Source organism: Lasiodiplodia theobromae (genome assembly GCF_012971845.1).
Source record: "Lasiodiplodia theobromae strain AM2As chromosome Unknown scaffold_12, whole genome shotgun sequence".
In the NCBI taxonomy this organism is placed as follows: domain Eukaryota; kingdom Fungi; phylum Ascomycota; class Dothideomycetes; order Botryosphaeriales; family Botryosphaeriaceae; genus Lasiodiplodia; species Lasiodiplodia theobromae.
The window spans coordinates 621,641-638,943 of NW_023336322.1; the positions used below are offsets into that span (position 1 = coordinate 621,641).

The 17,303-nt window shown below is 52.6% G+C and overlaps 3 protein-coding genes across 3 annotated transcripts; 1 reads left to right on the top strand and 2 right to left on the bottom strand.

Moving 5' to 3' along the window:
• Positions 1-6,356: 6,356 nt before the first annotated feature.
• Positions 6,357-8,766, bottom strand: LTHEOB_4633 (Carbohydrate-binding protein; the record flags this gene model as incomplete). The annotated part of the gene is made up of 2 exons (XM_035513689.1): positions 6,357-6,472; positions 6,534-8,766. The coding sequence occupies 2 exons, from the start codon at positions 8,764-8,766 to the stop codon at positions 6,357-6,359; spliced, it is 2,349 nt and encodes a 782-aa protein (XP_035374682.1).
• Positions 8,767-10,120: 1,354 nt separating this feature from the next.
• Positions 10,121-11,554, top strand: LTHEOB_4634 (Pyruvate formate lyase activating enzyme; the record flags this gene model as incomplete). The annotated part of the gene is made up of 2 exons (XM_035513690.1): positions 10,121-11,381; positions 11,472-11,554. The coding sequence occupies 2 exons, from the start codon at positions 10,121-10,123 to the stop codon at positions 11,552-11,554; spliced, it is 1,344 nt and encodes a 447-aa protein (XP_035374683.1).
• Positions 11,555-15,059: 3,505 nt separating this feature from the next.
• LTHEOB_4635 (uncharacterized protein) lies at positions 15,060-15,741 on the bottom strand (the record flags this gene model as incomplete). The annotated part of the gene is made up of 2 exons (XM_035513691.1): positions 15,060-15,525; positions 15,602-15,741. 2 exons carry the CDS (start codon positions 15,739-15,741, stop codon positions 15,060-15,062), a joined length of 606 nt encoding a protein of 201 aa, XP_035374684.1.
• Positions 15,742-17,303: the final 1,562 nt, after the last annotated feature.

Genomic DNA, 17,303 nt, shown 5'->3' on the forward strand with positions numbered 1-17,303 from the left:
GTGAAGCTACCCAGCTCTTCCTTGAAGGAATATCAGTGGTAATGGTGGGTATCGGGAGAGAAAAGACCGTGATGATCGATCACTGGTCAACGGTTGACGAAAGAGACGAACGAAGGCGTTGTTGAAGATATACCAGTGGTGTGGCCAGCGCTCGGTTTGTTCTACTTTTTCCTTCAAAAACGAAAAGAAAACATATCCCATGTGGGATGTACTGTTTATGGTAATTTCAAGAAGAGAAAGAGAAAAAGCGGAGAGAGGTGGGCGGGGTTTCTTACTGTTAATTGCATATCAAGCCTTGCCTTGTTATCATCTGTGTAGCTGCGTAAGTAGTAGCTGGAGTTTCTGAGTAGGGAAAAGGGCGGCTTGAGGGAGAAAAAGAAGAATATGGAAATATTGAAAAGGAGAACATCGTATCTTGTATGATAGCATTTCGGACTATAAAAAATGAAAAGAACTTTTGGTTTCCAACATGGGCTGTGATGCGTGTGGGGACGATCTTGGGATCCGGGAGTTGGTTGCGACTGTGTGCTGCCTCCGTCCGGGATTGTGACTTGGGTGAGGTTGTATTGGCAGAGATATCGGCAGCCTCAACTCTTTTCTTATCAAAAGAAAAAAAAAAGCACATATGCGGGTTGCTGAAGCTATCGTCCGGACGGAAATGAATGATTAAAAGGCAGGACAGACAGATTCACACCATTGCGACACAACAAAGTGTACTTGCTATTGATTTGCTACTTTATCTTAATTTATACAATGAATCTTCATGCCTCGATGTGGCGCTGATCATATGACAGGTAATCAGTATAGTGATACAGTTCCTGCGGCTTTGATACATATCTCTGTGTTCTGGGATTTACACCGAACATTTATTCCAGTCGCAGCATCAACGGTAGTATCCATCAACCGGTAGCTCGACGGGAGACCGAACCGCCACTTCTCGAGACCCACTCAATGATGGCATCTCTGTAACGTTAGACCCGGTAGGCAGCTCATGTCGCATACTATCCGGCAGCAGTTCGTGTGTTTCAGCTGTTTCGGTCGTCTTCGGCGCTCGACTTGTTCTCTTTCCCCAAAAGTACGCACCGGCGACAAGAAGCCCAATGGCAGCAATGCCAAATGGAATACCAACACCAAGCGCGACCTTGACCGCGCCATCCATTCCATTACCGGCAGTGTTTCCGGCATGCGCAGTAGACGTTGAACCCGATCCCCCTCCGATATCGAATCTCGTGGTGAAGACGGACGTGGCGAAGGTTGCGATGGAGCCGGCTTTGCTGGTGTTGTCCGGGCTGGAGTTAGGAGTTGCGGTGATGATGCTGATTATAGGCGTGGATGCTGATATGCTACTGCATGTCTCGACTTGAGTAGCTACGGATGTGTAGACCGTTGCGTTACGGGGGGTCCTTGTCGACAGGGTCCTTACTATCGCGGGCAGCATCGGTATCTCCGGTGTCGCTGGCGTCGCTTGCATTTTCTCGCTTCTGCTCGTCCAGAAATGAGAATTACGTTTAGAGGCAATGGGGCTGCGTTCGCAGTTGAATATGTTGTTCGACCGCGAGGCCGAGTGTGTGTCAGAGAAGGCCCCAAGTAAGAATGGAGCCTTCTAAGCGGTTTTCTTTTAAGGTCGGCATTCAGCTCCTCCATTTTCCGAACCCTTCGATGCCGACGATTAGATGGCAATTACCGCCCCTAAAATGCGCGGCAGTTCAATTTACGAAGCCTCATACCTAATGCAAGGGATAATAATAGTGTTGTAGGAATGGGATTACCATAGATTAGGTAACCTATGCGCGTCTAACCATATCCGTCGGATCCTTATATCCCTTGCATTCTGCAACCGACGAATAGCATTAACCTTATGTCGGATAGACCTGTCAAATCTTATATTAACGTCAGAGGCTGAAACTGCCTTGCCATTACTGGACTAGGTAGCCGACAGCACAGTAATACGTTAAGAGAATGACCTCGCGCTGCCTTAACCTTCTTGAACTCTTTTTTTTTTTTCATATCTGCCACGCAAATGCAAATATTGTATGCACTTATCAAAGTGAAAATTGCTATCCGTCATGTCACCACTTGTGTTGGTGGGGCTTTCTTGATCGCACTGTCGTACTATCGCGTCTTAATTGATTCGAAGCTATATGCCGTGAGGCATGCTAAGGATATTCCTCCATAAACTCACATATCCCCAGCTCAGGATCTATGTCAACCGTCGTTACTCACACGACCTCGATCCGGTGTGGTAGCGGTAGCTGCTTCTGCTGGGGTCGATGATTGGGCCCTCCCGCCACTAGTGACACCACCATGTCTGGTGCCGGATTGTTTGACGGTTGCTTCTCTGGTAATGGGAGTAATATTTTGAATAAATGAAGGCAAATGCGCGGAATAAAGATACTCTTAGCATGCGAGCCTGAAGGTTCGTGGTTCAAGTGCAAGCGCGGGCGAGGCTGGAGTCTCTTGAATTTGTTTTTCAGCTTCTTCCCCGCCACGCCATCTTCCATTGCCGAACCCCTCTCCCCCGCATACAGTAAGCAGAACTAATAGCTTAGAAGGCGTATGGTTTTATTTTCACACAGCCTCGTACTACAAGCGCTGGTTGTTGCATTGGTGGGCGCAGAGATCAGCTGTTGATAGTTTATGTGGCTTGCAGACGCCCGGCCGTATCTGGCCATTTCTGTAGAGAAATTAATTGTAGCCGTGAGCTAGCGCCCCGATTACGAATCCCAGTGAAGTGGTAGGTAGACTTTTACGGCTTGCAGAAAAACAACTTCACACTAGCCTTCGGCTGCAGAGCTTACCTGCATATCCTCTGGCTTGTAGCAGATGTTTAATACTCATACAAACAAAATCATGTCTGCCAATGCACCATCAACTACGAGAACCACATCAACCAGCTTATCAGGATCAACAACTCCGTCAGATAGAGGAATCGAGCCGGCTACAAAGACCGGCATAAGCATTGGAATCCTACTGAGTGGCGCTAAAATCGGCGCGATGACAGCGAAACGACGAGCATCTGGATGTATGTCTGGGAACAAGGAACCGGAATATTCAGCCGGACTCTTAGGAGGTAAGGAACGTCAAACACATCAAGCTGCCAGGGAGCGCATTATACGTGAGCTACTTACCAATTTAAATATTGGAGGAGGAAAAAAACCCTGCGAAGTTCTCAGAGCCTTCATCCACCAGTCTGTGTCGCTGAAACGGCTCAGAAATATAGAGAGATCAAGACGGTTTGGACATTCATTCCACTGAGACGTGATTAGCAAACCTAAAGGAACTCATATCCGAACGGCAGCGACCATTGTTCCCGGACAGAGGGTTTTCGATGCGACGTACCGTTCGGGTTCTTCGCAGGGCTTGCGTTCGCGGGAAGTGTTCTGACCTTGCTTCTCCTGCGGGGTAGGCGACTCCATTCGTTGCAAACGCGCCAATGAATGTAGAATGCAGGATTCTGTGCAACCTCTCATGCACCCACTTACTGTAGTGGCGCCCTTGGCATTGCTCTACGCCAAGTTTTTGCTTATTTATTTAGCAAATCCTGCATTTGAGTTGAATTCAGCTCAGCCTCGCAGGGTGACACTTAAGGTATAACCCGCGCTTCTTTTGATGCTTGAATTATTTTTCCAACGCTCCTTTAATCTACAGAGCGAAGAAAACATTTTCTACCATTCATCCCTCGTTTGAAAACCCAATGCGGAAGTATTTTCTCCCATAGAAACGCCTACCCGACAAACTTCAAGCCACAACAAGGACAAAAACTGCCCCAGCCTTACATTCGAACCTCACTAAGCTTCCTATGCGAAAAAGAAAGACACCTGAGAGACCCTATCTGCCTTTCCGATTATAGTTATCACGATGGGCGCCCCGTTCACTCTTGATAGTACAGGCCTTCCTTCGTGGATGAGTCTGAGTACCGATGATCTCTCCGATGCCTTGCGGAGCACAGTCTCATCAATAACGAGTGCACGACCAACTGTTTTATCAACCAGCATTCCCATTACGCATATTTCCAGTATCAATACTCTCACCTCATTGACCGGTTCGTCGCCAACTGGCCCCTCGCCGAACGGTTCTCTGCTGACTAGTGTAGCGGCAACAACCACATCCAGCAGCAGTGCACCAACATCAACCCGAAGCACTGATTCGTCTACAAAGACGATTTTAGGCATTACCATACCTGTCGGTATCATCGTCGTCGCCGGCCTCTTGCTCAGCGGAATCATAATCGGTAAAAGGATGGGAAAACGGGATGCTTCTACTTGGCCAGAGCACCCTGCGAAGAGATGGTGGGTGTTCTGGAAGAGAAGGGCAGGGCATGTTCGGTTGGATGACCAGGAAGGGCGGTATGTGCGCCCGCAGCGTTTCGAATTGCCGGGCGAGGATATCTTGCGCGAGTTGCCGACAAGCGTAAATATTCAGGAGATGGAGGAGAGGAGGGAACCGGTGGAGTTACCCGTGCCAACTCCTCCTGGAAGTCTACGGAGCGTGAGAGGGGGCGGAAGGCGGGGCACGTAGATAGATAAGGCAGAAGATGGACACCGTCTTTCGGCTGATGGTAGTACCACTGGTAGCAGCGGCGGGAGCGTTCTTGTACCGTGATGCATGATGCCAATTTTAGCGCGCAACGCATGCCCTAGATGTAGCTTTAGCCCGAGACTTCTTATCAAAGGGAGCTCAAACCAAGCGTTCCATGCTGTGACACTGCAGTAAGCCGCACCACCGCTTCGAGCTCAGCCTTGCCAAGAGCGGCCTCTGGTGCTACATCGGTCGGCTACTAGCGGCATCAGCCTTGTACCACATTCTAATTGGGGCATACACCAATCAAATAAGGAGACCACAGACGAGTCTGTTCTATTCCGCGGCACTCAAATTCGAGATTCAAACAATTTACTGGGAGTTTACAGAGTTTCTTTTCCTCTTCTTTTTTTACAAAAAAGAAGAGGAAAAGAAACTCCTTGTAGAATTTGTCTTTTAGAAATCGTGCTAAGACGAAAGCTAGTGCCAATGCGTCTTTCAAAGCTTGTGCGAATTAGGCAAATGTGTACGTCCATCGGCATGCCGGTAGTACGCTCGGTAAGGAGCCGACCGCAGCCAGCAAGGAGCTGAACCTATTTTTCTCCTGGTGATACTCGGCTGCTCCGCAAACCATCCTGGCTGTGGCTGTGGAGGCTTCCTACGTTTCTGCCTTGGAAGAAGAGTGGCTTAAGATGGTTGACTTCAAGCCGTGACAGGGTTTGTTTTCACACTACACGCCACCCCAGCATGCAAAGAAACAGACAAAATATTCACTATTTTCGAAACCCACACATGAGAATACGTCTTTCTCATTTTGCAAGGTAATGCGATTATGTCCGCTCGTCCAGTTCAAGACGACATCCACACCAGATTTTCGAGCGCATTCGAGGCATATCAATCTGTTTCAGCCTCAAACACCTTCCGGGCCCCCTTTCCATCTCATTGGCCCCCTTGGCTATTTAGTATGACCGGATCACCTCCGTGGATAAGTGCCTACACATCGACTTCAGTTAAGGCTGCATCTTCCACACCAGTAACAATATTCACATCCTTTGTTACCAAGTCCGCAACAATTCCTGCAGAAACTACAAACTCGGCACCTTCGACTCACAACGAAAGCGGCCACATGGACTTTGGAGTTGCTTTAGCCGTTGGGATCCCAACCGGCGTGATCTTCATCGCTCTTCTTATTCCTGCCGCTTTCATCTTTGGTCGACGAACATCACAATCGGGAAAAGATTGCCCAATACGTGCCCTGTGGAAAGCTCGAAGACACGACCAGACCTCAAAGAAGCAGGAGCTATCCTCAGATGGAGAGGCACACCAACTTCCTACGAGATGTGATGTCCAAGAGATGCTAGAGGGAAGACAGGTCGTCGAACTGCCGCAAAGATCACCAGTGGAGCTGGAGTGAAGAACCGAAGAGAGCAACGGAACATTGGGCATCATGGTGTGTTTTTGTTGCTGAAAGATCATCTTTTTCGAGGGGGAGAAGAATGCTGAGAGTATTCGAGGAAGCGTGAAATAAGTGTAAGTCTAAACCAACCCCCGCCTCGAATTCTACTACATCTCGGTTGGGCACCCATAGCTCACTGTGCCAGTTCCAGCACTGAGGAAACTCCTGGGTATACGAAAATATCGAATTCACAATAAACAAAAGGAAAAGAGTGGTCAGGCTGGTTTTGTCATCGAAATCGTAACGGCTTGATTCATTATACAAAGTAAATATACTCGACTTTTTACACATTATGGCCATTAGAAACCCCCCCCTTCATCATCGAGCAACTCCACCATTCACCCCAACCAACTCATCGCAAACCAGACTAGACTCGTTGCAATCAGAAAGTGCCAGTCGTAGTCTGGCGGGTGTTCCAGTTGGACGTGATGATGGTGCCGCCAGCGATGCTGGACGGGTAAGCCATGACACTGCCGTATCTGCCCTGGGAGCTGTAGTCTGGAAAGGAGTTAGCATTGAAAAAAAAAAAAACGAAACAAGGGAAGTCGGGGTGTCTTACCATTCAACTGCTGCCCCACCGGCGCAATGTACCCCGGAATCTGCGGCGCCCATCCACTCCTACCATTGTTGTACATGGTGTAGTACCTCATCTCCAGCACACCGCCCTGGCTCTCATACACCGTGAGGTCGAAATGGTAGAGGCCGTTGGCGTTCTCGTTCGACCCGAGGTTGTACTCGAAGACGATCTTCCGATTCGGCGCATCGCCCGCCACGCGCGCGCTGATGTAGTGGCCGGCGGCGGGATCGAGGCGGAAGTCGAAGGGCGCGTAGAAGCCCTGGTAGTACAGGCGCAGCAGGTCCCAGCTGCCGTCGCTGCCGTACGGGTTCTGGAAGCACAGCCAGCCGTTGCGGTCCAGGCTGATCTGGTTGTTGCTCATGCCGGTGATGGAGACGGAGAAGGGGAGGGTGAGGAGGGCTTGTTGGTAGGTCGGGTTGTTGGCGCCGGCGAGCTGGGTGGAGCTGGGGGCGGAGGTGTAGACGGTGGTGGTGGTGAAGATGGTGGTCGTCGTGGTGGTAGTCGGGTTGATGGTGGTCAGCGCGGTGGCGAGGGTGGTGGTGGCCGTCGTCGTGATGGTGCCCGTCGCGACGCGCGAGCAGGCGGCGGAGATCTTGAGCGGCGACCAGTCGCTGACGCCGGCCGGGGTGGCGACGGCGTTGCCCGCGCGCTTGGCGAGGGTGGTGGGGGTGGGGTCGACGACGATGGTTGCGTTGGAGGCGGTGATGGTGGCGGCGGGAGGGGGAGGGACGAGGTCGGACGACGCGGTGATGTAGGAGACGATGATGGCGTTGTCGTCGGCGGTCGCGGAGTCGCCATCATCGCGACGCTGGAAGCCGCCGGTGGCGCTGGTCACGGTGCGGGTGGAAGTGGTCCTCACGGTCGAGGTGGAGAACGAGGTGATGGTGCGGACGGGGCTGACGGTCGAGGTGGTGGTCGACGTCGGCGCCGAGTAGCTGATGTACGAGGTGCAGAAGCGGCCGCCGTCGGACTGCAGGGCGGCGAGGTTGGAGTCGGTGACGGGCTGGAGCTCGGGCTTGGAGTAGAAGAAGCTCAGGCTGTACGTGTACTTGGTCATGATGGCGTCGTTCCATGCGACCGTGTTGGTGGCATATTCAGCGCCCCAGGCAGACGTGTACATGGTACACATCTGGCCGACGACGGAAGACCTGCCGGTGTTGCGGTCGGTGACGGTGAGCTGGTAGGTGCCGAAGCCGGCGCAGAGGGGAGTGTAGCCGGAGGAGGGAGGGTGAGCGACGTTGTACGCCGTCTGAGCCTCGCAGGCAGCCGAGCAGAGGGCCACATCGAAGGGGCCGTCCTGGAAGAGCTTGTAGCCCATGTAGGTCCACGTGTTGGACGCATCCCAGAGAGGGGCGTTCATCGCCGCGTTACCCAGGTTGAGGGGAGCCGACCAGCCCGAGATGGTCTTGCCGACTCTGTTGGACGTGTATGCGTTCGAGCCGGCAATGGCCACCTCGAAGCCAGCACGCCATTGACCAGTATTGGTCGCCGTGCGGTCATCCAGAGCACTGCCCCAGAACGAGCACTTGACATTGGCAAAGGCCGGAGGGTTCTCACAGCCAGTGCCGGGCTCGACAGTTGGGTCCCTCTCGAAGTAGATGTTGAAAGAAAGACAGCCTTCCTTGCTGTCACATTGGTTGGCGCAGTACTGGACGTCGTAGCCAGTGTCGACAACCGTGTAGCCCAAGTATGCGTAGGCGCTGCTGGCACCTTGCAGGTTGACAAAGTTGTTCTGATAGCCAGAGGGAACCGAGGCGGCCTGAGCCACATTGGCCATGGTCGTGTCAGCCCGGAAAGCGCTGGCGCTGCTCACATCGATGTCGTAGTGGCTCTCGATGGTAGCCTGGCTGTCGCATGCAGCACGCCTCTGGATGTCGACGAAGTGACGCTTCTCCGCCGTGGCGGTGGAAGTCGGGGCGGCGGCATCACCATCCTCGCCGGCGGCGTTGATGGCGACCGAGGTAGCAGCCGGGAAGACACTCAGCGGCGTCTCAGACTGATCGGCCTTGACGGCAGCAATGGCCGTAGGGGTGGCGTAAGGGATATCCTGAGAAGAGACACCCTCGATGGTCGAGTAGGTGGGAATCTCAACGTTGGCCAGGAAGTCAATTGGCAGAGCGTCAGGCGTAGCGCTCGACGGGGCCTCGGTGGTGGCTGCGATTGGTTTGGCAACAGCCAATCCCGCAAGAAGGGGGAGGAGGGCGGCGGAGTGCATTATTGCAAATGAGATGAGCGCCGAAGGACTGGCTCTGTTGCAGTAATCACTGAGTGCTTGAGGACCAGTGCAGAAGCAAAGGTGGCGCCCATCACCATCTTCTTATAGAAAACAACACCAGAGTGTTTGCCAGCAACCAAAGACCCTAGACATCCCACAGGATCGAAGTCAGTCGCGTGGACCATAATGCCAAGCTTCGCCTGGAGTAGAAGCGAGGGCCGGAAGACCCAACCGAGCCAGCTGAGCAGCCATGATCGGAGCAAGGTTGACCCTATACGAGGGGGGACGTGCTGGAAGCGGCTCCAGCCGCACCGAATTCGGCTAGGATATGGGCTGAGGAGCGTATAGCTGCAAGCAATGCGGTGGACAGTGGAGCTCGGACTCGGTAATTAACTAGCCAGAGGGCTGTTTACCTAACCTATCTGGAAAGTGCCGTTGAAACTACAAGTCGAGGTAGTCGCATGGAACTGATTCGATACTTTTCTGGCAAAGTGATAAGGTCTAGATAGTTTTTCATAGTCACCTGGAGATCCTGGAGAGATTCATCTCCGTAGTCCTCTCGTCGGTGACAGGAAATGGCGGCGCGTGGGAAGCGCCGGTGAGGTCTGGTACAGATTTTGCTAGGCGAGCCTAGAACTCAGGTACATTGGCGGTTGTGGCTGTATTCACAGGCTATGCTTAGCTACGTGTCCGAGAGCGCTAAGCCTACTCGGGCAAGACGTCAGCTTTAATTTTAAGCTAAATTCAGCCGCGGATCGGCCCAGCCATGATTCTAGGCCCTTAGCTCTCGATTCCGGTGAATTGGCAGCAGAAATTCGGCAGTCTGCGAGCTGGAACGGTCCGCATGACTTCCATAACAGCGCTTCCCGTACCCCGGTGGCGGTGTGCTTTCGGTACTGAGCAGTACAGCCTGGAGGCGCCACACTTTTCTCGTGGCTTTCTCAGCCCATCGTGGCGCAAAATCCTCCGAGACTATCGTGACGCCTCAGCGGGTATCTCCTTCACCACACCGAATCCAGGCGGCGGAGGCGCCGAAGTGTTGCGGCTCATACCGCGAAAGGGGGCACCGATTGGAAATGTGATCGGAATCCGCGGAACGGTGTTTTTCACCATGGAGCAGCCTCGGGTAATTCTGTGTCCGATGAGTCTTGAGCGAAGTCGTCGAATGTGCGTTGGTGTTAGGTGTGGGGGATGGAGCGGGTGACTAATGTCCGGGGTTTTGAATGGCCGGCCCGCGTTTGGCGACGTCATGGCCGTTCGCCCGCCTGCCGCACCGTTGCCCACCACGTCTTTCGCGCGCCGGTCTCAACCACGAACCAGCAACCCATCCACCGAGCATGCCTAATCGCACATCATGTTCTCCGTGCAACCTTTCGTCCGCACGCGGCGGCTCGTACGGCTAAAACCCGCCGATGCGGTCCATAACAACAACCATGCCCGCCGCACCTACGCGACTCCACCTCCGCGCCGCCCGCAGCCGCCGCATCTCTCCAATCTCCACCGCCCACGCCTCCCGCCGCCATCGACCCAGCAGCGGCAACAGCAGCCGCCACAGCAAAGCCGCCCCCTGCACCTCGCGCCGCCCTTCCTCCTCGACGACTACATCCCGCGGTACCTGCTGCTCGACGAGCGGCGCGCCGCGCGCAAGCGGGCCGCCGCCTACGCGCACCTACGCAACTGCAACCTGTGCCCACGCAAGTGCAGCGTGAACCGGTACGAAACGACCGGCGTCTGCCTGATCGGCGCACTCACCGTCAAAGTCAACACGATCGCGCCGCACTTTGGCGAGGAGCCGTGCCTGCAGGGGCACAACGGGAGCGGCTCGGTCTTCTTCAGCGGGTGCAACCTGCGCTGCGTCTTCTGCCAGAACCACGACATCGCGCACCAGCGGAACGGGTTCGACCTCACGCCGGAAGAGTTGGCGGAGTGGTTTCTCAAGCTGCAGACGGTGGGGCGGTGCCATAATGTGAATTTGGTGACGCCGGAGCATGTCGTGCCCCAGGTCGTGCTGGCGATTCTAGCGGCGAGGGAGATGGGGTTGCGGATTCCGATTGTGTATAATACGAGTGCGTTTGATAGTCCGGAGAGTATTGAGTTGTTGGATGGGCTGGTCGATATCTATTTGCCGGATTTTAAGGTCTGGAAGGGAAGTACGAGTAGGCGGCTGTTGAAGGCGGATGGCTACACCGAGGCCGCGATGGAGAGCGTCAAGCTGATGCATCGGCAGGTCGGCGACTTGTGCTTCACGGCTGATGGCATTGCGAAGTCGGGGGTGCTGGTGAGGCATCTGGTCATGCCGGGGAAGGAGGATGAGGGCGTGGAGATTATGAAGTGGTTGGCTGAGAATGTGTCGAAGGACTTGTTCGTTCATGTCATGGAGCAGTATTTTCCCCGGGCACATGTCGGGAAGAAGAAGAGAGGTGGAAAGCAGAAGAAGGAAGGAGAGGCTGATGATGAGGTCACGGAGCCTGGAGGTGTGAAGGCGGATGAGAAAAGAAGTGAGACCGTGAGGTATCAGGATATCAACCGGCCGGTGAAGGATGAGGAGGTATCAATCGTCAAGAAGGCTGCTAGGGAAGCAGGTCTGTGGCGTTTTGTGGAAGCTGCCGAGCATGGTGGGTTCAATATATAAATATTAGCAAAGAAATAGTAATTATAAACCTGGAAGCCATCAATTTACCCATTTGTAACACCCCCCAGAACAGAACTCGATGCGTATGAGAAGGCCCGCTTCATATGTCCGCCGTTCATCCTCAACACTCAACACGGACTGCTCGTCCTCAACTAAATTAGAACACTGCACCAATCCAACCAGGACTTTGGGTATCCGCTTGTACATACTGATGATCTCGTAGCAAAAGCCGTGTCCGGTGCGTGTGTGATTCTATATTGAAGCACCTGCGGTTGAGTCCGCCCGAGAGCTGAATGATAAGCGATTTGCCAGTAGAGTACTTCTCAACATCCTTTTCTTCCCCGATATTCCAAGCCCTTCACCCCAATTCCACAGGAGATCTTTGCACAATCTCATCTGAAGACTTCTGTGGCAATTCTACCACTGTTCGCTCCTCCGGAAATTCCTGAACGTTGTACTCCGTTGGGAGCTCTTGAGGCGGCCGACCTCCCGATAGTTCGTGCTTTTCCCTGGAAGCCGACAGACACAGCCTCTCAGGCGTCTCACAATCTTGCTTGTTTTCTCCAGTTCTCTTCCACAGACGACGCCACCCGGTATTAATATCTGCCTTCTGTGATTTGGCTGCTCGCCGACCGAAAATGAAGCCACCAACGACAAGTATTATGACAAGCACTATACCGACCGGTATTCCGACTCCGAGAGCGACCTTTGTGTTGGTGGAAATGCTTCTGTCTTGGGCTGGGGTCGCCGTCGGCGCTGCGGCCAGTATTGTCGAGACAGTCGTCACTATCACCTGGACGGATGGCGTCTGACCGGGGGCTGATGCAGATATAGTAGTAATTGATGTGAGCACCAACTGTGATGGGCTACTAGTAGCATCTGAAACGGCGGATATAGGGACTGGTATTTGTAATGGGAGTACTTTTGATCCGGAGTCTTCACCAGCATGGGTGTTCTCGTCGATTGTTGTGCTCAGAACTAAAAAGTTGTATTAGATATAAAAGGCAGAAGAAACTTCGAAAACTGGAAAATTTCATGTCCGTACCAGCTCTCTGCATAGCGTTCTGTTTGAAGGTGACTTCAACGGTAGGCCTTGCAAAAACAGTATGCGTACTACCATCCCGCTCTCGAAAACGGCGATTGATCTCTTCCGAGTTCGGTAAGTAGATTAACGCTTTTGAAGCTCCTATAGGTCTTGAAGATTGAGTCAAGCTCTCTTCTTGGTCGGCATGGTCCAACGTGACAGAGTCAGACGCCATCATCGTTTGTGGTGATCCGCTTTGGAGCAATCAATTTTCGGTGCATAGACGAGAACGAAAAGTGTGGCCGTTGAATATATTTACCGAGGATGTTAGGTATGGCGGGAGATTTTCTGCAGCTGGCGAGTATAATAATGTGATAGGGAGACCAGGCCTCCCGACCTTGCGACCAGTAGGTGGCGATGCGTTTGGCAGGCGGGGCCTCCCAAAATAAATTTGCAATGAAAGGATCCCTGGAGCTGCTTGTGTTTCCAAAAGAGAACTGGGCAAGTCCTACTGCTGGAGTTTGGTGCAGTGTAAAACGAAACACCTGCACATGTAAATGCGGATACGGGTTCCACCACTTGGTACTAGGCTGAGTGATAAACATGGTAGCCAAAGGGGGAGGAAGCAGGCGACTCGCTCTGGTAGCACCAACTGTCCTTCTTAGTGAAGTCGAATGGGGTATTTGGCATGCAAATTGCATTTTTAGGATCAAGCTAGCTGCTGTATCACCACACGAAACACTTTGATGCAGCTTTCTCTTCCTTAGGAGGCTGTTTGGGGCTGTGTTTCAACCCTCGTGCTACCTGTCGCGTTTTTAGAATGTACCACAAGCCAGCCCCCTTTACACCATAATTGGACAGGTAGATTACCGATGGGGGAAGGCCGTTCATTGCCCCGCTTTCCTGTGTCGCCCTACATATTCAGGCCTGCACCGTCGCTCCCACAGGATAAGCATCCCGACGGCGGTGTTGGCAGGCACGATCGTCGAGGGGGGTATTTAGCGCTTTCTTTCGGGTAGCTCAATACATGACCCGTTCACCTTCTCAGCTTCGCGTCCAGTCCAGCCGCATCAGCGGCACCGAGAACTCTATCGGATCTTAATCCTCCTCCTTCACCTAAATATTCACATATTCTACTTTCCCCAAGCGTCATAGGTCCTGCTTTTTCTCTTCATGTACATGCACGTACCCTCATATAGCCCTCTCGCTCCCTTATCATTTTCTTCCTTTCTGAATATTCACCCTAGTTCTACTGGAGATCTTTGCAGTAGCTCAACTGGCCACCTGACCATCCCCTAATAATTCGTGATTTTCGGAGCTCCTGCCCTTTGTCTGGATCTGCTTTTCATTACTTTTCTTTTTCCTGGATGATGATGATCGCCGGACTAGTATAAAAACAGTGATGGTAAGAACTGCGATCACTACTACGGCGATTGGTATTGCAATGGCTAGAACAACCCACTTTGAAATCGATTTGCATACCCCCGTTGTGCGCCACAGATTCCGAGGCTTGCGCAGTGGAGAGCTTTGATGAGCTCGGAGTGTCTCTTTGGGCAGTGGACCCTCTGCTGGCGATTGTTGCGGAGTTGTTAATGGATGTTGTGAATGCTGCCATCTTTCTTGTGGAGGATATAGTCTCGGTTGTTGTTGCAAGTGTCTGCTCTGGTGTAGAGACCGATTCTTCACTTGTTGTTGAGGCTGTCGACTTTGGTGTAAATTGATCGCTGTCACCGAATGTAATCGGTCCATCAACGACAGCGATTCTTGAGGTTTGAGGGATCGTGCCTTTCACTACCACAATGCTGTGCACGGTTTCGCGGATTGGACATGTAGTGGAAGCGGACATGGTGACTCTTGGAGAATAATCAATGTGCTAATCGTTAAGAGATTATGTGTGCATGCTATTGAGGAAGCGGAATTAACTTGGTTATGTTTTCGGCACTAAAAGTTGTTGAATACCTTTCATCTGTTCCATGGAGTAACTGAGGTGGGGACAGATTTGCGAAAGGTCTACAATAACACGGAGACCAAACATTTAAGGGTCTTCCCCCTTGAGACTTGAGACACGGGCAGTCCCGGAAGCGCCCCCACAGCCACAAATAATATCGTGAGATACTCAGATTCCACAGGGAGCTAGCCGTTTCAATTGTTTGTTGGTTTGATTGGTTCTTTCCAGAGTGTACTACCTACAAATTGAAACATATACATTCCTGCCTCCCCTGTTCCAGCTATGTATGACGGCTTCGCAAACTGCCATGGAAATAGACCCAGCGGTGAATCTAACGGCGGTGCACCCGTGTTCTCTAACGCGCTGGCATATAGAGGCTCTACGCGGACGTCATCATTGTTTTCTTCTTCGCTAGAGTGCTTGTCTGTAGCTGTGGCATCCTTAGAAGTGCGCATTTCGAAACGGGTGACGGCGAGGCTTGGTATCCGGTGAGTAGCGAGTCGACATCATCAACTGTAGCGATAAGACATGTAGTCCATGGGTGCCTCGAGACTGCCTGTCGTACCGAAGGTGGCGATTGGACCAATCCGAATATCGATTTTCAGCATTGAGGCGAACTGCTGTTCTGTTCTGCGCCTGACAAATAAATGAGCGCCTTCAGCATCACTCCCTTAACAACACTGAGTGTATTAGAGGATGGCTCCTCCCCGGGGAGCCTTCCGGCGGTCCATTATAGCGCTAACCATCAGCCCTGTGAATATGCTCCACGTCAAGGTGTTCCTCAAGATGTGTTCCAGGTCGGCTTTGAGGACAAGTGATAACACGATCCCGCCGACAAGAGAGAGCGCGATCGTCTGAAGCTGGTAAGGCCAGCGCTTATGCTGGTTGTACCACCAAAAAGCGCACACAGAGTACCCAGTGCAAGCGGCAAGTATCATGAACACATTCGGTCTCCAATAACACTCATCCGCATTGCCAAGGACACTCCAGAATTTCGAGCAGAAGGGGAGCGCATTGTCGATCCAGAAGGTGCTGACCATGGAAGACGTGACCATCATGAACGAGGCAGCGAGGTAGTGTTCGAACATCGAAGCCCACCACGGCGGTGGTGCTCCTGCTCGACGAGGTCGGGCCGACCTGGCATATCTCGGATTTCTAGTCACGCTCGGGGCGTTATGTCAGCAATGGAGGAGAAATGGAATGGTAGTCAAGGCAGGCTTTGCTGACTCACGCCTCCATGTCGTCTAGAAGCACCCCCTGATGAGGCTCTCCCGCCTCGATGTCGCGCAGCGGGCTCGAAGACCCAGACGGATGGTCTGGAACTCGGAGGGTGTGTTGCTTGTTGGATGACGTCTGCGATTCGGGCGTCATAGGGGCGCGTGGCGGCTTGTGCCAAAAGAGCTGAGAGATCGCGGTGCGTTTGCTTCGCAGATCAGTGGGCATCCAACACGAAAGAACAAGCCTTTGTTTAAGCCTCTTTCGGTTTGCCTCTGGTTGGTAAGACTACCGCAATTAGCCGCGATGGACTTGGAGATAGCTTGACGGCGATGCCGAGCAGTGAGAGGCGTGCTCGTCGACCTGTCGCTGTGCTTACCTGCTGTTGTCAAAAGCCAAAAGAGAGCGGGCGGCCGGAGCATGAACTCGAAGTAAGCATCCAACGTGGGTCGCCGCCTTTCTTTGACTCGTGGAAGATGGACCCACATGTGCAGCGCACGCCGTATTGCATACTGCGGACAACCGGACGAATAGGAATGCCCTCGGCTCATTTATTTGGCACACCTTTTCTTCATGATTCAGGTCCTGCAGATCCTTCCCTGTGATTGCCGCGCTAGCCTACGTGGCGCCACTGCAAGTACCTCGGCGAACCAGAGAACATGGAAGAAGTAGGCGGGTAGGAGAGCAAAAGCCACTCTTCCAACTGTATCAGCCTTCGCACACTGGAACGGATTGTGAAGTAAGCTTTTGGTTGTGTATTCACTACGGAGGATCGGTGCCAAGTGGCATGGGTTATCTCGCTAAGCCCAACCCGTCCAAGATTGACGACTTGCTCCACCGCTGCCTGATGATTTAGCCGTGCACCCGTATCCTTCGTCCGCAGATCTGCTACACAAAGGTCGCTTATGAATGGCCGGTAATCCTCCGGGCTTACTTTGGGGGCCATGTCCCGAACCTTTTTCGTCCATTTTCCGTACCACAACCTTGCAACGTCTAACCTTATTACCCACTGATTGCCCTGCCCTGGCGGAGGATGTGCCAAATCTTGGAATTCATGCGTCTGTAAAGTTCTGGGTCTCCCAGGGCCTTCCGCGAATCATCCCATTTCGGCCCTGGTTTCTTTTTCTTTTTCTTCAGCACATGATGTGGCTTTTGCTGGCAATTTGCTCCTTGACTACGTCTGTTGGGAAGAGTGACTTCAACAAAGATATGAGCGTCGAGATGCCAAGTCACCGTGAGAATGAGAAAGGTGATTCCTTGTTTAACGAAAAACCGTTGTAGGGTGTACGGCTAGGCGTAAGTGTCAGGCACATCGAAAAGTTATGAAGAGCCTCTGACTGCCCCAAGCTCATTCATTCTATTTTTGAGCCTGGGTGACAAATTTGTCGTTGCCGACTTCTATCAGACTGAACGAGAAGATAGGGGCAACGTTTTCACAAGGTGCACGGGCAAGAGACTCGAGCGTTGTGGCCACATCCTGAAGAATGCACGGCGATTATCTGCCTACTTCGTAGTAGTGCTGAGATGAGCTGCGCGCCAACAAGGTAGGTGTAGCTGCGGACGGCAAAAAGCCTGGATATTACTCGTAACATGGGGTCCAAAGGAGGTCAGTCAATAGCCGCCGTGGCCTGGTGTGTGGGGGAAGGGGCTTGCTGAGCCGCAAAGGGACCGCTTGCATGTATCGTATGAATACACAGCCAGGGCTTGATTCCTTCAGG